General features: G+C 38.2%; 1 protein-coding gene across 1 annotated transcript in view; it reads right to left on the bottom strand.

The window, feature by feature from the left end:
• Positions 1–23,742, bottom strand: part of ZMYM6 (zinc finger MYM-type containing 6) — a 48,660-nt gene that overhangs the window by 12,861 nt on the left and 12,057 nt on the right. The window contains exons 3-12 of the mRNA XM_032159176.2: positions 19,494–19,578; positions 18,373–18,665; positions 13,034–13,184; positions 12,496–12,611; positions 11,363–11,641; positions 11,060–11,210; positions 9,371–9,543; positions 7,567–7,714; positions 5,765–5,905; positions 4,609–4,646 (exon numbers count right to left, since the gene is read on the bottom strand). Coding sequence (XP_032015067.1) covers positions 4,609–4,646; positions 5,765–5,905; positions 7,567–7,714; positions 9,371–9,543; positions 11,060–11,210; positions 11,363–11,641; positions 12,496–12,611; positions 13,034–13,184; positions 18,373–18,665; positions 19,494–19,578 — 1,575 coding nt within the window. The remainder of the gene's footprint in view (positions 1–4,608; positions 4,647–5,764; positions 5,906–7,566; positions 7,715–9,370; positions 9,544–11,059; positions 11,211–11,362; positions 11,642–12,495; positions 12,612–13,033; positions 13,185–18,372; positions 18,666–19,493; positions 19,579–23,742) is intronic.

A 23,742-nucleotide genomic window follows, 5' to 3' on the forward strand; every position in this document is an offset into this window, starting at 1 on the left:
TTACAGATCAGGAGGCAGAGGCGGCAAGAACAGGCTACCTTTCGAGGAGTTTTTCCATAAAGAGAGCAGAGAAAAGGGTAGTTGCTGGAGGGCCATGGTGTTAAAAAAGGATTATTCTCAGATAAGATGTAGGACTGCATATTTTTGTGTTGATGAAAATAATGAGTTGAAAAGGGGGAAAATCCAGATTATAGAGAGACCAACTAAAAATCATTAGGAAAAAGATAATTCAACACAAAAATGGAGAAAAATTAAAAACAGGAAATTCAAAGAAAATTCAAATGACCAAAAAACAGAAATATAAGCAAACCTACTGGTAATCAGTGATACATAAAATAAGACAACAATAAGATACCACCAAACAGATTGGCAAAAAAAGTTTAAATTTGACAACATTAAATGATGGTGAGGCTGTAATATATGGGTACAGTCATAACTGTTGGTAGGGATAAAAGTTGGAACAGCCCTAAAAATGAAAATGCTCTTTGACCTAACAATTCTACTCTTCCATTTCTACACATCTACACACACAGAAGGAGACATATACAAGGATATTCACTGTAGCAGATATTTTTATTTATTTATTTATTTATTTAGAGACAGGGTCTCACTCTGTCACCCAGGTTGGAGTGCAATGGTGTGATCTCAGCTCACTGCAGCTTTGACCTACCTTCTAGGCTCAAGCAACCCTCCCACCTCAGCCTCCCGAGTAGCTGGGACTATAGGCGTGCACCATCATACCCAGCTAATTTTTTGGTATTTTTTATAGAGATGAGGTTTCATCATGTTGCCCAGGCTGGTCTCAAACTCCTGGACTCAAGTGATCCTTGGCCTCCCAAAGTGTTGGGATTACAGGCATAAGCCACCACACTTGGCCCCAGAGATTCTTTTTTTCTTTCTTTTTTTTTTTTTTTTTTGAGACAGTGTCTCTGTCACCCAAGCTGGAGTGCAGTGGTGCAATCAAGGCTCACCACAGCCTTGAACTCCTGGATTTAGGTGATTCTCCCATCTCAGCCTCCCAAGTAGCTGGAACTAGAGGCACTTGCCACCACCTAGCTAATTTTTTGTATTTTCAGTAGAGATGGAGTTTTGCCATGTTGTCTAGGCTGGTCTCAAACTCCTGAGCTCAAGAGATCTGCCTACCTTGGCCTCCCTAAGTGCTGGGATTACAGACGTGAGCCACCGCACCTAGCTGCAAAGATTTTTAATAGCAAAAACCTGCAAACGATCTAATGTTCATCAATAGGACGATGGATAAATAAAATGTAGTACCTACAGGCAAAGCATTACTATAATCGACAGGAATGTACCAAACCTACTCAGTATCAACATGGATAGATATTTTTTTAAACAATATTAAATATTTTCCATTTAATATTAAATATTAAAGATTGTCTAAAAGAACACATGCTAAACTCATAATAGTAGTTGCTTCCAGGGATGTAAAAGGGAGACTAACTGGTAGTAGTGATTAATTTTTTAAAAAAGAAGAAAAAGGTAGGGGAAAGAAACTGAGCAAATAAACCAAATCTAACAATGGTTAATTCTGGATGTTGGGAATATCATAGAGCAGGAGTTACCAAACTACGGCCTGTGCACCACGTCCAGCCCACCATCTGTCTTTGTAAATAAAATTTTACTGGAACACAGCCATGCTCACTCTTTCATGTATTATTTATGGCAGCTTTTCGCTACAATGGCAGAGGTGACAGAGTCTACAGTTGCAACCATAGAGCCTGCAAAGTCTAAAATATTTACTATCTAGACTTTTATAGAAAAAGTTTGCTGAGTTTTACAGATTTTCCTCTTTGTAATTTTCTGTATTTTTTACCTTTCCCAAAAATTTAAAACCATTTAAGTAACTTGAGGGAGATTCACAACAAAGTTCTCAAAGAAACCAAAAAAAGATTCTAAAACTGTCAGGTTTGTTTTTTTTTCATATTGTAAGAGCACTACGTTATTTATTATTATACTTTTTATAGACTAAAGTAAAAATATTAATCAAAACTATTCTGTAACATAGTTTAAATGACTGGTGAATTATAGAAATACTCCACATAGGGAAAACATATATAGGGCAGCTACATGAAATATGACGTATATGTTCCTAAAAAACTAAATAATTCAAAACTAACATAATTCAAGACTAATTATCTCATATATACAGAGGAAAGCAGCATTCTCAGAGTGCACAAATCTATAACTAATATACAATGTTTTTATGAATCATGTTAACACTAATATATAATACATTAATACCTTGATTATACAATTGTGTTTAATAATTAATGTACAACACAGTGATTTATTATGTAATTTAAAAATATAATTTAATGCACAATACATAATATTCAAATAAATACCAAGTTAACTTAATGACAGTTAATTATCTAATGTGGTATACTGCTTGAAAATAATTAAGGAGAAATTACTATCATCTTCCAGTAACACAAATAATGAGAGAGTTACGAGACACTAAATTAGGACAAGCTATCTCTCCACATTACTGTGAAGGCTGGTCTGATTCCTTGGAAGACTTTTGCTAAAGAATGACTCTAATGTGGTTTGAGAGTTTTTTCTTTCTTTTTTTTTATCACTGAGGATTTCCTGGTATGCAGATACATTTTTCATCTTTAGACTTGCCACCACGAACAGCAATCCACATTTAGATCACCTTCAAAAATAGTAATTGCTGCTAAAATATGGTCAAAAGCCTATGGCAGTCACTTTACTGTTAGCTGTGCCCAAGGCCTGGATTGACTGCTAGGACCCTCTTCCAGCTGCTTTTGCTTTTCTAATTCTAGCAAGACTTCCTTTATTAATCCGTGGGGGACAACCCAAGCAAATATTCAATATCCTCTTCAGGAACTCTGTGCAAATCTACCTTCTGTTCTACTTTCACAGATTCCTTATTAGCAGGTGTTATGTTGTCTTCCAAGTTAAAGCCTCTTTAAATTATGGTAAAGCTGAAATGTTTTGATAGCTTTGGAGTTAGCAGATACAGCTTGCCGGCTCATTTTTATATTCCCTAAAACCTTGGTGGGCTTTAAAATTGGAGAATTAGCCATGACTTGTAGCAAACCTTTGGTCTCATTGTCACCTCTTTTCAAATCAAAATCAAAATATTGATGCCTTAGCATAGATGACAGATTGCCCTCAGGGGTGCATTATGGCAGCATTGATCTTGCAACTTGTGTTACCAGAATTTTTTTCCATTTATTCCATTATCATTGCCTGGTTATAATTTTTGTGAACTAAGAGGCATACATGCGTTAATACTGCTTTCAGTTTTTTGAGCACTACCGCTAATATTCTGCTGGGTACACTCTCCTAAATTAATAGCATGAGATATCACAGCAGTGGTTTGGTCATCTTCATAGATTTTTTATCACATCTAACTTTTGTTCTAAAGTTATTAAATTTGGGGCACATTTTTTAGCACTAGCACCACCACTTAATATAACACTTAAATGGCATTGTTCTATGATATGAAAAAGAGTTTTAATTATATCAGGAGCAAATGTTAGGACAGCAGCACAAGCTGGGCGCCATCGGCTCATGCCTGTAATCACAACAGCTTGGGAGGTTGAGGCGGGAGGATCACTTGAGGCCAGAAGTTTGAGACTAGCCTGGGCAACGTAGCAAGACTGAGACCCTATCTCAACAAAAGAAAAAAACAAAATAAGCTGCATGTGATGGAAAACACCTGTGGTCCTAGCTCCTCAGGAGGCTGAGGTAGGGGATTGCTTGAGCCCAGGATTTCGAGGTTGCAGTGAGCTATGATCATGCCACCGCACTCCAACCTGGGCAACAGAACAAGACCCTGTCTAAAAAGAAAAAAAAAAAAGCATAATGGTCATCAAAAACATTAACCCAAGACCTGATACAGTATCATGTGATACTAATAAAGGATGATGGGAATTTTGTTTTCCTGCTAAAGCGATGCAGATACAGGGCAACAATGCCATCATTTGCAATCAGCCTGCCAGACTTGAAAGTATGCATTTCTTGAACATTTCTTTTAATTTTGAGAAGTCTCACAATATTTCAGATTTGAGACATAAAGTGAAAGTCTAAATATATTTTTACTTTGCACTATTTTCAGTCTCACATAATTCAAAGTTGCATAAAACAGGACTACACTGAACTTTCAAAACTTAAAGGAAAATACTTGAATATAGTAAGAGAAAAATAATGTAGTTTTGTTATTTCCAACCAGGTGGAATTAACAAGAATTTAAATAAATTAAAGAACCTGAATACAAATAATAAAATAAATCAAGAATGCATTCTTACTAATGATCTAAGATTAAACTGTAAGATTCAAAACAAAAGCGCACAATATATTACTCCACTTTTTTAAAGACTAAGCTTGCCACTATGAACAGCAATCCACATTTACATAATCTTCAAAATAGAAATTGCTGCTGAAATATGGTCAAAAGCCCATGCCAGTCCCTTTACTGTTAGTTGTGCCCAAGACTTAGATTAATGACTAGGACCCTCTTCCAGCAAAAAGAAAAGTATTCAGATATATTAGAATGCTATATCCAAAGTGAACATAAGCCCAAGTGGCATTATCAAGAAAAGTATTAACAATCAAACTCACATCTTGAATGATCTTTGCTGCCTCTTTAGTAACTGCACCTGTTGTAAATTAAAACAAACATTATTATCCTTAGAATATACAGAAGTAAACACTGAAATCAAGAAGTTACTTTCCTCCCATTAAGCTGGGCTACAGTCTAAACCAGAGTTTCTCAGAAAAATGATACAAGGAAACTGCATCAGTATCACTCAGGGTGCTTAATAACGGTAAGGATTCCTGGGCCCCAACCCCATCCGACAGTATTAGAATCTCTGGTAGTAAAGCAGTAGGTATATTAAAATCACTTGGGCTCCTAAAAAAATATCACTTCCCAGAGAGTATCTCTGAGCCGTCTATGGCTCGAGCCTGCCTGATTTAAAAAAAAAAAAATTAGCCCAGTGTGGTGGCCTGTAATCCCAGCACTTTGGGTGGCCATGGCGGGAGGCCAGGAGTTCTAGACTAGCCTGGCCAACATAGTGAAACCCCATCTCTATCAAAAATATAAAATTAGCTGGGTGTGGTGGCAGGCACTTGTAAACCCAGCTATTCAAGAGGCTGAGACAGAAGAATCACTTGAACTCGGGAGGCAGAGGTTGTAGTGAGCCCAGACTGTGCCACTGCACTCCAGCCTGGGTAAGAGTGAGACTCCGTCTCAAAAAAAAAAAATTAAAAATTGAAAAAACAAAAATAAAATAAAAACACTTCCTTTCCCATCCACACCACCTTGCTTGCTACCCACTTCCCTGAGGTGGGGGTGGGGAGGCGGCGGGAGGGGGTGCATGTTCCCCTACATCACATAAAGAAAGATCTTACCAGTAAGAACTACTGGCCAGGCATGGTGGCTCACACCTGTAATCCCAGCACTTTGGGAGGCCGAGGCAGGTGGATCACCTGAGGTCAGGAGTTTGAGATCAGCCTAGCCAACGTGGTAAAATCCCACCTCTACTAAAAATACCAAAATTAGCTGGGTGTGGTAGCAGGTGCCTGTAATCCCAGCTACTCAGGAGGCTGAGGCAGGAGAATTGCTTGAACCCAGGAGGCGGTGGTTGCAGTGAGTTGAGATCGCACTATTGTACTCCAGCCTGGGCAACAAGAGTGAAACTCTGAAAGAGAACTACTTAGGCTAGACAACACTCACTTCTATGGCTTAGCCAAATGCCATTATATCAAGTCATACCTTTTAAAACACTGTTAGTGTTCCCTGTAGATAAGGCAGCAGGTATTTTTGCCAATGACATCACACTGGTTATAACTGGTGTTGTATCTGTCCTTGCAGAAGAGAGCTCCATCACAGCAGTTTTCACTTTAGAAATATTTACTGATTAAAATAAAAAGTTAAGACCTGGAATAAGCAAAAGGGTCTCTCTCTCATACACACTCACACTCGCACACAAAACCCTGTTTAGTAACTAGGTTTTCAAGAAGCAGTATAAATATTTGATTCTGTATCATGTTAGGTTGGGTGACTCTGGTCAGATTAGTGTTCATTAGGACTTAAAGAGAGTCCAATTCTATAAAGTTATAAACCTCAAATGACATTTAACAGGTAAAAATACAGGTGTTGGATATAGTGGCACCAGCCTGTAATCCCAGCTACTTGGGAGGCTGAAATAGGGGGATCACTTGAGCCCAGGAGTTCAAGACCAACCTGGGCAACATAGCAAAACCTAGTCTCGAAAAAAAAAAAAGACAGGTATTAGCTTCAGGATTCACTGGACTGTTCCATTAGTGACTATTAAAACTCCTAGACCTAAGTGTGCATCAAATAAAAACTTAACATGACAATTTTTATAAATAAGTTAATGAGGGAGCTGTCCAACCCCATAACACTGGTTTTCTTAACCCATATTATAAAATGAATATTCTACTACCAACCTGACTGGTTCTGGGGAATGGAGGGCTAACAAGAAAGATTAGCACAAGGCATTTATGATTAAGGTAATCATTAATAAGACTGCAAAGGTAGGCAATGGCCAGACTGCAAAGAGCCAAAGCTCTGTCAATTAGGTAGCACTCCAGGCTTTCATCAGAGAACATAATACCAAGTGGCTCTTTTTTCTGAGAAAGAGAATATCGTTCTGTTGCCCAGGCTGGAGTGCCATGGCATGATCTCGGCTCACTGTAACCTCCGTCTCTCAGGTTGCAGTAATTCTCGTGCCTCAGCCTCTTGAGTAGCTGAGCTTACAGGCACACACCACCACGCCTGGCTAATTTTTGTATTTTTAGTAGAGACGGGGCTTCACCATGTTTACCAGTCTGGTCTCGAACTCCTGGCCTCAAGTAATTTGCCCGTCTCAGCCTTCCAAAGTGCTGGGATCACAGGTGCGAGCTACCGCACCCAGCTACCAAATGTTTTTAATCTAATACTGAGAAAGAAATACTTAGGAGAGCTACTTTATGAATAGATCATGGATCTATCTACTCACCTGGATATTCTGACCACATTAGCTGTCCTACTTGCAAAATTATTTTATTCTTAGCCAGGATAAACTTTGCTACCCATGAGGAACTGGTCTATTTTATATTTTCTGAGATAATTAATGTGTTGTTCTTTTCTCCTTGCCTATAAGCAAGCTCTGAATCAAATTTTACACTACTCACAGCAACTAGATTAACTATAGTCTCCCTTTGTTTGCCCTGATTTTCTGTTTTTATTTCTGGTTTATTAACTAAATAGTATATATCCCTAGTTTAAGTTATTTATGTACAGATACATTCAATCAAAAGCAATCAAATCTAAGTTTCCTATAAAAATTAGTGCATATACATTATTGGCCTTTTGGTGTGCTTGACTATCAAAGCAAAAAGTATTAGAATTACTTTTCCCTCAAGGGGAAATCTTAGACTTCTTAAAGAAAAATTTAAGGAAATTCAGCCTATTTGAATCCAGTGAAATTTTGTTTTTATTATTTGTAACTGTATGTGCTGATAGTGTCCTAGCACTGCCATAAAAATCCCATTAGCTAAGTTTAATTTTACCTTTATTTTGTGGAAGAGAGTCATTCATAATTTGCTGATGACAAAACTCCAAGACACAAAATAGGTTACAGAAATGTTTAATGTTGCCTCGCCACTTTATGGACTCGCTTAGTTTACCCTGTCGTTTACAACCATCACACTTGGCCATCTAAGAAAGAAACATTAGACAAGATAAGCTTAAAACTATAAAATAATGAAAAGATAACATTAATCATAAAAAGAGGCACTACAAAAACGATATATGAGTCAGTTGAGACTACAAAATGTAAGGTTCTTACCTTAAAATACTGATTTTATTTAATTATTTGTTTTATATAGATGCCCTAAATCAAGATAATATAAAAGTTGTGGCCGGGCACGGTAATTGTGGGATCACGCCTGTAATCCCAGCATTTTAGGAGGCCGAGGTGGGCAGATCATGAGGTCAGGAGTTCAAGACCAGCCTGACCAACATGGTGAAACCCCGTATCTACTAAAAATACAAAAATTAGCCAGGTGTGGTGGCACACGCCTGTAATCCCAGCTACTCAGAAGGCTGAGGTAGGAGAATCGCTTGAACCCGGGAGGCAGACGTTGCAGTGAGCCGAGATCACGTCACTGCACTCCAGCCTGGGCAACAGAGTAAGACTCTGTCTCAACAACAACAAAAAAAATGCTCTTCTGTTTTCAAAATTACCAATAAGGGAATCTATCTAAAGACAGGTTCATAACTGGGCATGGTGGTGCGCACCTCTCCTGGTTACTCGGGAGGCTAAGGCAGGAGAATCACTTGAACCCAGGAGGCGGAGGCTACCGGGAGCCAACATCGCCCACTGATCACGCCACCGCACACCAGCCTGAGCAACAGAACAAGATTCTGTCTGGCAGGGGGATGGGGGGTGGGCAGGTGGGATGGGGGAAGAAAAGATACACAATGAAAAAAATAAGTAAAAAAAAAAAATAAAGATAAGTTCAACTTTTAAAAAATTAAGCAGCAGCTTACAGCAGTTGATATAATATGGGCTTTGGAGTCATAAAGATTTTGATTCATTCAGCAAATATTTAATTAGACATCCTTTGTCTTAAGCACCGTGATTGGCCCTAATTATATAATCATGAAAAATATATTACCCTCCCCCAACAATAAAATTCTATTTTGGGGGTAAGGTAGAAAAGCAAACAGCGATTTCACCAGAGTGTTATAGACGCCGTCTTGCTGTCACCTACCAGCTTCCTCAAGAGCATATTACTTAACTTCCCTGGACCTCCTCTCTCCTTTTCCTTATTTATAAAATGGCAATAATATACTTACCTCTTGCGACTATGGTAAGGATTAAATGAAATGACACAGAGAACCAGACATGTATTAGTGGTTCAATTAACTGTAGCTACCATTGTTAGCCTTTCAAAAAGTTAATCTTTTTTAAAATGAGGTAGGAATGGTTGCCAGCTATTGTCCTTTGACCTATGAAGTGAGACAAGGTCTAACTTCAAATTCCTCAGAGTAACCTGAATGAGAGAGGCACTTCAGGCAACATTATGTGAAGTTCTAACCTGAAAGAAGTCAAATAAGGGCAATGTGCCTTATAAGAAGGCAAAAATAAAAGGAACATATCCAACCAACAACAAAGTCTGCAGAAATCCTATACTCTTTTTATCCCAAAGATTTCATGTTTACATTCAATTGAATTTTTCTATTATAGCCCATAACTTATTTTATCCAGTGCTAAACACCAAATTTTTCTTCACATAATTTGAATACATTTTAAATTTAAAAAATTTGCACTGATTTCAGAAAGCCAAAAAAGCATATTATCACATTTACCTGATAAAACAGAACTGTAAATTTGGACATACAATCTTCACAACAAAACTCTTCTAACTTGCCCTCCAATCGATTTTCTACCAAATTCGGGGATGTCTGTGAACAATAGCTGCACATCTTACAGTAGTTTCCCCATCGTTCTCCAAAGTCACGGGCAGAGAGGAATTTGCAAACTGAGGATCAGAGGGATGAAAGGAAGAAAAATCAAATTTACGTTAACTGAGGAGGTATAAGTTTCTGTGGTCTTAGGTATAAAACTTTAAGCTAATTTCTAATACACAATTATTTGCCTCTAGATTACAGGACAGTCTCTATATTCACAAACCAAACTTATACCACCTTTTATTTTATTTTATTTTTTAAGACAGAGTCTCACTCGTTTTGCCCAGGCTGGAGTGCAATGACACGATCTCAGCTCACTGCAACCTCCGCCTCCCAGGTTCAAGCAATTCTCCTGCCTTAGCCTCCCGAGTAGAGTAGCTGGGATTATAGGCACCTGTCACCACACCCAGCTAATTTTTGTATTTTTAGAGACGGCATTTCGCCATGTTGGCCAGGCTGGTCGCAAACTCCTGACCTCAGGTGATCTGGCTCGCCTTGGCCTCCCAAAGTGCGGGAATTACAGGCGTGAGCCACTGTGCCCTGCCACCACCTTTTAAATATACTCTAAATATTAGGCTATTTATATTCAGAAACATTTGAGGTATAAAAGTTTTTTAAGCCAAGAAGCAGCAACTGTTTAAGTTCCTCTTTACAAATGAGTGCAAGAACAAAAAGATCTCTGATGTCATAGCTAAACTTATGAAGAGATTTTCTTTAGTAATACCACTGATGTAATCATTTTTACCGTTTTTTATTGCAATTACTGCAACATTTAAAAAGACTGAATTTCAGCCAGGCACAGTCGCTCACGCCTATAATCCCAGCACTTTGGGAGGCCGAGGCAGGAGTATCACCTGAGCTCAGGAGTTCAAGACCAGCCTGGGAAACATGGTGAAACCCCCCGTCTCTACAAAAAATAAAAAAAATTAGCCAGGCATGGTGGCAAGCTCCTGTAGCTTCAGCTACTTGGGAGGCTGAAGTGGGAGGATCCCTTAAACCGGGAGGCAGAGACTGCAATAAGCCAAGATCATGCCACCACACTCTAGCCTGAGTGAGAGGGCAAGACCTTGTTTCAAAAAAATAAATAAACAAAAATAATAAATAAAAAGATTGACTTTAAAGTGAATTAACCATAAACACAATTCAAAAAAACTTTTTTTTTTTTTTTTGAGACAGAGTTTCGCTCTTGTCCCCAGGTTGGAGTGCAATGGCGTGATCTCAGCTCACTGCAACCTTTGCCTCCAAGGTTCATGCAATTCTCCTGCCTCAGGCTCCCAAGTAGCTGGGATTACAGGCGTGCACCGCCATGCCTGGCTAATTTTGTAGAGACGGTGTTTTTTTAACAGAGATGGGGTTTCACCATGTTGGTCAGGCTGGTCTTGAACTCCCAACCTCAAGTGATACACCCACCTCAGCCTCCCAAAATGCTGGGATTACAGGCGTGAGCCACCATGTCCAGCCTCCAAAATACTTCTAATTACACCTCATAAGACAAAAAGAATGTGAAAACTAATAATGGTTTAACTGCCCAAGTCGTCATGAATTATAACAACCAATGCTCTGTGGATAAAACAACTTTGTCTATACCTTCACTACAGAATGGCTTATCAACCCCTGAGAATCGCACAGTCTCCTTTATAATTTTCTGCAGTTTACAGTAGTCACACATTGCCACAACTTTATTTTTCTTCTTGTAATCATCAGAGCAATTCTTGCCACAAAACAGAAACATTTTACCCTGCAGAGAAACAACAGTCATTAAGAGCTAACTAAACAGTTGCTTTAAGAAGTCCTTTTCATGTCAAAGCAAATTGAGTGATCAAAATTGAAAACACAAAAGTGTTTCTACTGGATGATTTATATACAATTCCTTTCAGGATCTCTCTTTACCTTGTAGAAAAGAAGTTCTGGTTTTGTGGCAAACAGATGGTTACAGTGCTGACACTTGAGTTTAACAACTGTATGGGTTAAAGCAACTTGCTGGGATTGTTCAGCAAGAGGTTGCAGGCTGGCTGCAGCAGAGCCACGGATGGAGCTGGGGGAAACGGCAGAGGTGTTACCTCCTCCTGTTGACACTGCTGACCTGGAGGAGGGCGGGCTTACAACTACTTGGCCCTGAGACAGGGGCACTGCTGAAGAGTTTGTTCCTTTTGGCTTGCTAAATACATTCTGAATGAAAACAAATAAGGTAAAGATTTTATCAACTGAGAAATAAGATAACTTGGTACTTTTCATTTCCTCATTTTAATAAATCAAGTCCCCCACAAACATTTTTCAAAATTTTCTATCTCACAGAAAGAGTTTAAATGGCATACTTCCAGAATAAAATGACTGAGAAATACAACATTAAAAGGTCAAGGACTGGAATTCAGGCTTTCCTGACAAAGACCTCCAGTATATGCCTCTAATAAATTAGAGCAGGCCTCTCCTTCCCCCTAAAACTTCCCCCTCCCTGCACTCCCATCATCAACCAGCTTCTGATGGCTATTAAGACACAATAGCCACCAGCAGTCTCTTTCTCCCTAATGCCAGGGATACTGCATCAGGCATGTTCCTACCCCGGAGATTACTAAAGTCTACTCTTTGTGTGTGTACTGCAGAGAGGGAGGAGAAAATGGGACAAGTGGATGCTTACAATTCCATGCCAGGAGTCACTAGGTTTCTGACACAGGATGAGAGGAAGGGGTATGTGAATCCCATCAGGCTACTGTTCTTCACCATACCACCTACCCAAACTCATAATCCTAGCTTCCATCTTTTTGAAGGGGAGAGACCCAAGGGAGAAAGTGGGAGGGAATGACAGTTTAGGCAAGGATCCTAAATAAAGAAGAAACTGCTGAGACCCAATATCTGGGTTCAGATATTTTGTAGAAATGACCTGGTTGGGACCCTGGATGAAACAAATGTTTTTCTTTTAAATTCAAATTTAAACTTTCATAAGAACAGGCCTTCAGCAGTTAACACTGTGCCACAGATCAATGCCTAAGAGAACCACATGCATGATGTGCTACCTTATATCATACCTGGAAAGCGACCACACAACTGGAGCTGCAGAAGCTATATATAGTTCCATTTGACATGGCTAGGTGATACTGAGGGATTGCTGAGGTTTTACAACTATGACATGAAACCTGGACACCTTGGTGACAAAAAAATTAAAAACGATAATTAAATTATACCAATGAACAAACAATACAAAAATGTATTGGGAGAATGAAAAAATTAAATAATCAATAATATACAAAAAAAATCAAGGAACTTTACAAAAATCTGAAATCTAACTACAACTAACCTCTATTAAGTCCCACTTATACAAAAACTAACTTGGAAATTTTAAGTGTTTTTTCTTTCTTCTCACATATGAAATTACAAAATACTGTATATATTGCAACCAAGAAAATCAGTGAAAAACTATTTTCACATAAAAGTTATTTAAAAGTCAATCTTGGGTTTTTATTTAACTAAATAGATAAATTTAGCTTGTAACAAAATCAAAGAAAAGCAGTTACATTTTTCTTTAATAGTTATTAAATCTATAAATTTATCAAATTTAAACATTACCTGAAGAAGTAACAGTCTTAACTCTGTAAGCAGATAAGCAATTAATAGAGCAGAAAAGCTCTGTTTTTCCTGAATCATTTGTAGTCTCAATCATTTCAGCTGAGGGCCTCAATGACTTCCCCAGGGCATAAGGAGGAATTTGGGCAGAATTCTATTAAAATAAAATAACATTAGATACCTAGTACAAGCATACATATTTACATATTGTTCAAAAAAGTAAAAAGAAAAGCTACCTACAACCACAGCCCTTGGCTGAAATATTTGAGCATGATGATGAAACCACACTATTGGGAGGTGGGAAAATAAGTTCTTCCAGACAATAATAAAATAGAAACTGAAGAAAATTAGTAACTACTCAGACAGAGATCTTAGCAAACAAAACACATTAATTCAAACACAAGTAATGAACTAGGTAGTCATTACATACTTTTTAATCACCAATAACCAGAGAAGACCAGCTAACCCATGAACCAAAGGGCCATTCTTGGTATAGTCTTGTACATCAATCCAGAAGAGTCTACCACCTTTAAGGTTACTTAATTTGTATTGTATTGTATCTTACTAAATTAAGGTTACTTAATTTGTATTGTATTTTATCTTCAGCAGGAGATAGAAATGATACTTAATGTATATTAATAGAGATCCTACACAACTACCTATTTTTCAAGCTGAGTTTCATAATAAAATCTGCTTATAAGTTTATTCATGTTTTAAGAAATAATAAAAATAGCTACCATTTACATAACCAATATTATAACTTACTGAATGCTTACCATGAGCCAGGCCCCAGGCTAAGCAATTTATATATAGTGTATCACAGAATCCTTTCAACGACAGAGTGAGGCAGTCTCAAAAATTACATTAACAAAAAGTTTAAATTAACTTTAATTAAATTAACAGATGAGCAGAAGAAGTAGGAAATTAAACTCATTTCATCAGGCTCCAAAGTTCAGGCTCCTAACCACTACACTATGCTGTCAGTGATACATTATAAGGTCTCTCAATATGAAAAGAAATCGTAGGAAAATACAAATTGTGAGGTTCACTACACAAGCTTCCTAGTAAAAAGACAGTACAATACTAGTAACAAAATTAGAAATGGAACTGATTTTGGGATCATATATAAAATAACACGGATTCTTTTCCTGTGAAAGTAGAACCAGACTGCCAAAAATGGCAATTCTTAAAAAAAGAGATTCTTTTCAGTGATGAATGTCCATATGTCCATTACCAACTGCTCAGAGGAAGTAACAAATCAAACTTGCTAACTGAAAAAAACGTTTAATTATCATTTACAAGATACACCTTTGTTTTTTTTTGTTTTTTTTTTTGTTTTTTTGTTTTTGAGACAGAGTCTTGCTCTGTTGCCCAGGCTGGAGTGCAGTGGCACGATCTCAGCTCACTGCAACGTCCGCCTCCCGGGTTCAAGCAATTCTCCTGCCTCAGCCTCCTGAGTAGCTGGGATTACAGGCGCCCGCCACCACGCCCAGCTAATTTTTGTATTTTTAGTAGAGACGGGGTTTCACCATGTTGGTCAGTCTGGTCTTGAACCCCTGACCTCGTGATCCACCCGCCTCGGCCTCCCAAAGTGCTAGGATTACAGGCGTGAGCCACCGCGCCGGCCTTACAAGACACATCTTTAAGAAAAACTTTTTAAAACCACAAATCAGTAATAATTAAATTGACACAAGGTGATATATTTAGTAACCAGCTTAATCCATTATTCATTACAATAAATAAAATTACTTGAAGTATTCTCATGAGACGGTGTTGACCAAATAATTACAATTCATTCCCAAACACATTTTGAAATGAAAAAGACAAGCTTTGTTTAGATTCACTGATTTTATCATCTTAACTCTTGCTTATAGTTTATTTATAATATGGTTTTATTGCTATCAATACATCACAAAATATTTCATGCTCACAGAAAATCATGAAATTACATTTATGAGGCCAAGGCGTTGGTTGCTCATGCCTGCAATCCTGGCACTTTGGGAAGCTGAGGGGAGTGGATGGCTTGAGCTCAGGAGTTCAAGACCAGCCTGAGCAACATGGCAAAACCCCATCTTGATTTAAAAAAAAGAAATCACATTTGTAAATTCTTAGCTATGAAGGGAGCCTTAAAACAGGGACCTATTGTGTATCTTTAGTAGAGACGGGGTTTCACCATATTGGCCAGGCTGGTCTCAAACTCCTGACCTCACGATCTGCCTGCATCGGCCTCCCAAAGTGTTGGGATTACAGGCATAAGCCACCGCGTCCAGCCAAGACAATAAATGAAATGTTTAAAAATTAAAAGTGCAAGATTTTAAGTAACAAATGAGCTAACAGAAGACAAAAAATATGCATGATATATGACGAAAGGGCTGTTAAGGCTTTGTATCAGAGGACAGATGGAAACAAGAATGAGATAGGAAGAACAAAAATAATTGGGTGGTTCTGTGAGATTCCTAGAGCCAATCTGTAAGAGCTAATTATTGCAATAAGCACAAATAGCAATACCCTGGTAAAACAGAGGCTAAGTATTGCCATTCTTCTGACAAGTATAAAAACTAAAGGAAATAGTCACTAATTATAAACACTAGTGCAGGCCACAAAGTAAATAATAATGGCAATAATATATACCACAATAAGTGTGTTGAGTAATTACTATGTGCCAAGCATTATTCTCTTTACTCAAATTACCCAATTTAAATACCACAAAAATGATGGAGTGCAGTGGCTCACCCCCATAATCCTAGCACTTTGGGAGGCCAAGGCAGAACGACTGCTTGAGCCCAGGGAGTTCAAGGCTCCAATGAGCCATGATCACGCCACTGCACTCCAGCCTGGGCAACAGAGCAAGACCCAATCTCTACAAAAAAATTTTTTTTAATTAGCAGGGCATGTTGGCTCATGCCCACGGTCTCAGTTACTCGGGATGCTGAGGTGGGAGGATTGCTTCAGCCCAGGAGTTAGAGGCTGCAGTGAGCTGGGATCACGCCACTGCACTCCAGCCTGGGTGACAGAGTGAGACCCTGTCTCAAAAAAAAAAAAAAAAAAAATCCCAAACCACTATGAGGTTAAGTATTACTGTAACTGCCACTTTACAGATGAGGAAACTGAATGAGAGGTTAAATAGCTTGTCAAAGTCATATTGCTAGTAGGCAGTAAAGCTGAAATACTAATCCAGGCAGTCTGATTCTAGTCTATGGAATTAATTATTCCACTATGCTGCCTCCCATGCTGCACCTTTATTATACAGGTGTATTCAATGGTAAACCATGAGAAAATAACAACAACAAAAATTATTTTAAGTCTTTAAAACCCAACTGTAAAAATATGACAGCAAATCTTGGAAACCAAAAGAACATGCTTATACACAGATGAAGTATTAATTTTGAAAAGTGATTTTTCTACTGAAAACAGAGCAATAAAGAGTTTCACTTAATAAGGTGAATCTGCCAGTGGCATAATAAGTAAAAAAATAGCAAGTAAAAATATGTAAATCAAAGAGAATGACTTTATAATGAAAATCTGTGCACATAAATTATAAATGTACTCTGAACCTTACACATGGAAATGAGTGTTATACCACAACATTTACCTTAGAAAAACCACACCTTCCAAAAATAACATAGCTCAAAACATTTTTCTAATTTTTTTAAGATAAAACTTAAGATAAACCCTTAGACTATTTTTTAACTTTTAATTTTATAAATATCATGTTTTAACAGTATGACTTAATTTAACTAGCTAATATATTGGCCTGATTAAGGTATCAAGCAGCCTTTGAAAATTTGTAAAAATCATACACATGCTGAAAAGATAAGAATCTGTCTCCTAACCTTATGCTAAAAAGTCACTGACGGGGTGACTACTTTTAAGAAAACAATAGGCATTCGGATGTATAAGTTGTGTTATGTTCTTTAAAATTATTTAATTTTATTTTGGTATTTGGTATGTTGAAACAATATCTAAAAATAGAAAACTAAGTTTACTCTTTCAGATTAGTTTCAAGAGAATGACATAAAAGCGTTAATTAGAAGGGTATTTTGCCACAAACTAATTTAGAGTATATAAATATTTTAAAATTCCTCTCTCCTGGCCACGTGTGATGGCTCACGCCAATAGTCCCAGCACTTTGGGAGGCTGAGGCAAGCTAAATGCTTGAGCCCAGGAGTTTGAGACCAGCCTGGGCAACATAGCAAAACCATCTCTACAAAAAATACAAAAATTAGCCAGGCATGCTGGTGTGCGCCTGTGGTCCCAGCTACTTGAAAGGCTAAGGTGGGAGGATCATCTGAGCCTGGGGAGTTCAAGGCTGCACTGAGCTGTGATCATGCTACCACACTCCAGCGTGGGCAACAAAGAAAAAAAAATCCTCTCTCCTCTTTAGTTGGAAATTTCCATACAGCAGGATCTACTTTTAGATAGTTTAGGTCAAGACGCAAAGCAGATAAACATGGCCAAAGACAAAATAGGGGCCTACAAGTGATATGTTAAGTATACATAGTAATATGTATTATATACACATATATTTATATTTAATATATTTATAATGTTATAAATAGTAACACATGATACAATTTTATTATTAATAATAATAGGATTCCATTTATTAAGTACTTGCTATGTGCTAGGCCATTTGCTAACACTGTCTCATTAAAATCCTAGGAAGCAACTATTATTTACTGATGAGAAACGGAGGCTTACAAAGTTAAAATCTAGCCCGAAGTCACAGAGATAAATGACAGAGCCACAATTTAAAAGCAAGCTCTTACTGTTTTTTGCCCGTGACTATTAACAACACACTGTATTCCTCGAATTACACTACCACAGAAATAGGCAAAATATGCCAAATCCTTCAAATGTACTAAGGCAGGGAAAGATTCATGTGACTTTGTTGCTGTTTTTTCCTCTCTCTGCATCTAAGCATTATTGTAAAGCAACAATGACCCCAAAAGGACATTAGAAATAAACACATTTTCGTGACCATGTAGAGTTTTTACTTTTTAAAGAATTAAATAGCTTTCGTATACTATTAAAAGAGTGATATTATTTTATGCTATACCAAATAACTTTCAAGATTAACTGTTAAATAAATTTAAATGGTGGGTGTCTACAATTACAGGATAGTCCTGCAATTCCCACGTCATTTGTTATTTCTTTCCATATTAAAATTTAAAGTGATAGGAAACTGGTTTAGGCACTATTCTAACACCAAGTCACTTATTTAACGTTGCAAAACTTTAAAATTGGCGAATTCTTCCATTAACTAAAAAATTATTTCTACAGATACATGCTAAAGAGATGTAAAGCATCAACAGCAAGTTTGAACTCAACTATATACACACTAAAAAAAAGGTAAAGTAAAAAGGGATGTTAAGAATTTTATACTTCGAGCAGTTTGTGCAGGTTTTCTTGGGAGGAGGTGGCAGGCAGGCAGGTGAAGAATGTCTGGTGATGCACCGTGTGGAGCAGAAGAGCTGAGTAGATCCTGTCTTATGATATGCAGTTTGGCCCTTATAAAGCATTTTTTTACAACCAGAACAAAAAACCTTAATAGCAACAGCTGGAACTGAAGGAAGCAATACACTTGGGCCAGATGATGCAAAAGAAAGCTGAAAGCCTGGGTTCAACTGCTGGGCTATCAAAACAAAATAAAAAAAGTTTCAGTATCAATACTAATGCATATATAGTCTCAGTCTCTCTCTCTCTCTCTCTCTCAGTCTCTCTCTCTCTCTCTCTCTGTTTCTCTCTCTTTTCGTTTTCTGAGACAGGGTCTCACTGTCACCCAGGCTGGAGTGCAGTGGTGAAATCAAGGCTCACTGAAGCCTCAAACTCCCAGGATTAACCAATCCTCCCGCCTCAGCCTCTTGAGTAGCTAGGACTACAGGCACATGCCACCACACCCAGCTAATTTTTTTTTTAATTTTTAGCAAAGATGAGGTATGTTGCCCAGACTGGTCACAAACTCCTGAGCTCAAGCGATCCTCCTGCCTCAGCCTCCCAAGTTGCTGAGATTACAGGTGTTAGCCACTAAACCCGGCCCAGTCTCTCTTTTTTAGGACAAATTCCCAATCTTGAAATCCAGTTAATGAGTTAATGAGGCAATAAGCACTCCAAAACAGAGGTTTCCATTTTTTTTTTTAACCATTACTCAACGAGGAAATACATTTAATATTATAACCCAGTTCTCACATACATATGTTTGTAAATGTGGGGATGTATGTACAATTTAATCACTGAAACAGAAGTTTTACGAAACAATATGTTTCCTTACTACACATATCATATTCTGATATAATCTTATTCTATTTTTTAAAACGCTGCTGAAAACCAGCTACTCACAGTTTGAAAAAACACAGCTCTAAAGAAAGAGAAAGACATACATGAAAAGATGCTTTCCCTCAATTTTACAAGTCAGAATAAGCAAATACTAATCGTAATTAACTTACACAGTTCCATTTCTTACCAATAGGTCTCTCATTAACTGAAGACACACCACCAATTTTCAATTTACTTTCTTGAGTTTTTGGCTGTTGGGCACATCCATACTCCTTTAAAAAAAAAAAAAGAAAAGAAAAAAGAGCAATAAATACAGTGTATGTAAGTAAACTAGAAATTCAAGCAAAAAAAATTATTCTATCCTATTCATCTCTTTTTTTTTTTTTTTTTTTTTTTTTAGATGGAGTCTCACTCGGGCGCCCAGGCTGCAGTGCAGTGGCGTGATCTCGGCTCACTGCAACCTCTGCCTCCCGGGTTCAAGTGATTCTTCTGCCTCAGCCGCCCGAGTAGCTGGGACTACAGGTATGCGCCACCACACCCAACTATTTTTTGTATTTTTAGTAGAGACAGGTTTTCACCATATTGGCCAGGCTGGTCTTGAACTCCTGACCTCAAGATCCACCCACATCAGCCTCCCAAAGTGCTGGGATTACCGGCGTGAGCCACCACACCCGGCCCTATTCATCTCTTAAACAGTCTAATCATAAATACCTTCACAAACACCTCAAAAGTCAAAATTTATAAGTTATTAGACTAATCTTTACAAAGACAATCTTTCAGAATTAGAGAATCTTTTAAAATACTTTTATCTACTTTTCAAATGGAATTTTGATATATGGGAGTAATACATAGCTATTCCAAATGCTGAGCACTACCTATTTTTTAGGTAGTGCATTTAAAAGGGGGTAATAAAAGAAAAAAAAAATTTTTTTTTCCTTTTTTGACATGGAGTCTCATTCTGTCACCTAGGCTGGAGTGCAATGGCGTGATCTTGGCTTACTGCGACCTCCAACACCTGGGTTCAAGCGATTCTCCTGCCTCAGCCTCCCAAGTAGCTGGGACTACACGCTTGTGCTACCACACCCGGTGAATTTTTGTGTTTTTGTCCAGTAGAGATGGGGTTTTGCCATGTTAGCCAGGCTGGTCTCGAACTCCTGACCTCAGGTGATCCACCCACTTTGGCCTCCCAAAGTGCTGGGACTACAGGTGTGAGCCACTGCACCCAGCAAAAAGGAGCAATAAATGAAATTAAATCTGGCTGGGCGTGGTGGCTCACACCTATAGTCCCAGCTACCTAGGAGGCTGAGGCAGGAGAATCACTTGAACCCGGGAGGAGGAGGCTGCAGTAAGCCGAGATTGTGCCACTGCACTCCAGCGTGGGCAACAGAGCAAGCCTCTGTCTCAAAAAAAAAAAAAAAAAACACAAAAGAAAAAATGAAAAGTTAAATCTGAATGATTTAGAGTTTGGATTTCAATCGTTTTAGACTTACAAGCTGCCTTTTCTGTTAATGGCAGAAAAGATATAAGAGTGTCAATGCAATCTGCTCATTATACATAGAATCATCACAGACAAAATCCTATTTATTCTTACCACACTTTAAAACGTTTTAAAACAAAATGTAATCACGAAACATTTTTAAAATGTAAATGCCTATCTTTATTCTGAAATTACAACCATCCTTTTTTTTTAATGTTAAAATACCCTTACATATTTCAAAACAGGAAGTTTTTTAAAAAGTCTTACTTTTGTGAATCAGTGATGGTAATAAATGGCAGTTGTATTTTTAATCTCCCCACACGTAGCAAAATAAATGAGTAGCTATGTTAGTTCCAAAGTTACTTTAGACATTTCTTTAGACTATTAAATGCCAAAAACCAGGAACCATTGCATTAATTCACCACTTCCCATGATATGTACTATGAGCACCCAAAGAGGTGCTCTCTATAAGATATACCTTCTTTATAGACGAGGAAAGTGAAGCTAAGAGATGTTCAGCAACTTGCCCAAGGTCACAAAGAGACTACGTGCACAGATGGGAATCAAACCCAGTCTCTGTTGTTTTTTTTTTTTCTTTTTGAGACGGAGTCTCGCTCTGTTGCCCAGGCTGGAGTGCAATGGTGCCATCTCGGCTCACTGCAACCTCTGCCTCCCGGGTTCAAGCAATCCTCAGCCTCCTGAGTAGCTGGGATTACAGGCACTCACCATCATGCCCAGCTAATTTTTGTATTTTTAGTAGAGACAGAGTTTCACCATGCTGGTCAGGCTGGTCTTGAACTCCTGACCTCAGGTGACCCACCCACCTCCACCTCCCAAAGTGCTGAGATTACAGGCGTGAGCCACTGCACCCACCCAGTCTCTCTGTTCTAAAACTCAAGATAGCACTGTCATAGATGTGAAAATATAAAGTAATTGCTACAATGAATTCAAACTCTGGTCTAATTGAAATTAAGTTCCCCCTGTTGTAGCAGTCTCTCTCATCTCCTTTCTCTCACAGCAGTTACCATAATAAATCATTTCATTGCTTATTTGGATAATTTGATTAATGCCTAACATTCATCCTTCCCCATACACACACATTAGACTAAAAAGATCACATCCATTATGGACAATATCTGTTTTTTTCACCCCTGTATACCCAACTGCCCAACACAGTCAACATAACAGTAATGACTATGGGTTCTAACAGCAGACAGAAACAGATATGATCTTGACTCCTAAACAAGCTATTTAATCTTTCTTAGTTTCAATTTCTTTATCTGTAAAATAAAGATAATATTACCTAACCCATAGGGCCAATGGGGAGGGAGGGGGCAAATGACTTAATATAAATAAGTATACAGAATGACATCTTACAGTTAGTCAAAAGTAAGCACAATATGTACACAAAATGCTAGTTCTTTTTTTTTTTCTTTTGAGACGGAGTTTCGCTGTTGTTGCCCAGGCTGGAGTGCAATGGCAGATCTCAGCTCACCACAACCTCCGCCTCCAGGGTTCAAGCGATTCTCCTCCCTCGGTCTCCCAAGTAGCTGGGATTACAGGCATGCGCCACCACGCCCAGCTAATTTTGTAGTTTTAGTAGAGACGGGGTTTCTCCATGTTGGTCAGGCTGGTCTCGAACTCCTGACCTCAGGTGATCTGCCCGCCTTGGCCTCCCAGAGTGCTGGGAGTACAGGTGTGAGCCACTGCACCTGGCCAAAATGCTAGTTCTCATACTTATTTATTAGTTTCATAACTGTGGCATTTAATAAATACTTGCTAAATGAAGGAATCTAAGTCTATTCAATCCAAAGTGCATGTTCTTAAACATTATACTTAAATAACAATATTTATTGACACTTGCAAAATGAAGAGGACGTTAAAAGTATTATATACATCTTCAAATTACCAAAATGAGTGTTTAAGATTCAATAAAATTTTTTCTTTTTGGAGATGAGTCTCGTTCTGTCACCCACGCTGGAATGCAGTGGCGCAATCTCGGCTCACTACAAGCTCCACCTCCCAGGTTGATGCCATTCTCCTGCCTCAGCCTCCGGAGTAGCTGGGACTACAGGCGCCCACCACCACGCCTGGCTAATTTTTTTTGTATTTTTAGTAGAGACAGGGTTTCACCGTGTTAGCCAGAATGGTCTCGATCTCCTGACCTCGTGATCCGCCCATCTCGGCCTCCCAAAGTGCTGGGATTACAGGCGTGAGCCACCGCGCCCGGCCAGATTCAATAAAAATTACTTTGCCTTATCAACTCAATTTCTAAAATTTTTCTAATGTTTCTGTTATATTTCCCTGACCAGCTTCTTTTACCTCACAACGTAATTTTTCTAAACCTTCATAGCTCACAAGTCCCAATACCACATCTTTCCGGCTCATCGATGTTTCAATTTCACCAGGTAAAAACAAATAACTAAGAACTCCCTCAACATCCCTCAACCCCCTCCACCTTCCCTACAAATTGCTCAGCAAACTGTCCTGCTATCTTACAGGAAAAGGAAACCTTCTTTTTTTTTTTTTTTTTTTTTGTGAGCAATAAAGCTTTTAATCACCTGGGTGCAGGGGGGCTGAGTCCAAAAAGAGAGTCAGCAAAGGGTGGTGGATTATCATTAGTTCTTTTTGTTTGTTTGTTTTTTATTAATTTTTTTTTACACACAAAACAATAAACATTTTCTAAAAATACATACAAACAAAAAGATGCATATCAAACACATCAGGAAGGTTGCACATGGGAAGACGGGGAATAGAAATGGGGGTTGGGAATTAAAGAAAATAAATGAGAGAGGGACTTTGTATGGATCAATGATAATAACTCAATCCTCTATTTGACAAAGAAGAAGGAGAAGGAAGAGGAAGAAAAAGAAAGTGGGATAAAGGATCAGAAAGGGAGGAAAATAGAAAAAATTAGAGTATGACTCCAGGGTAGACCTGTTTTGTTGTTGCTGGGTTG

Source organism: Hylobates moloch, unplaced genomic scaffold (assembly GCF_009828535.3).
Source record: "Hylobates moloch isolate HMO894 unplaced genomic scaffold, HMol_V3 SCAFFOLD_8, whole genome shotgun sequence".
Taxonomy (NCBI): Eukaryota; Metazoa; Chordata; class Mammalia; order Primates; family Hylobatidae; genus Hylobates; species Hylobates moloch.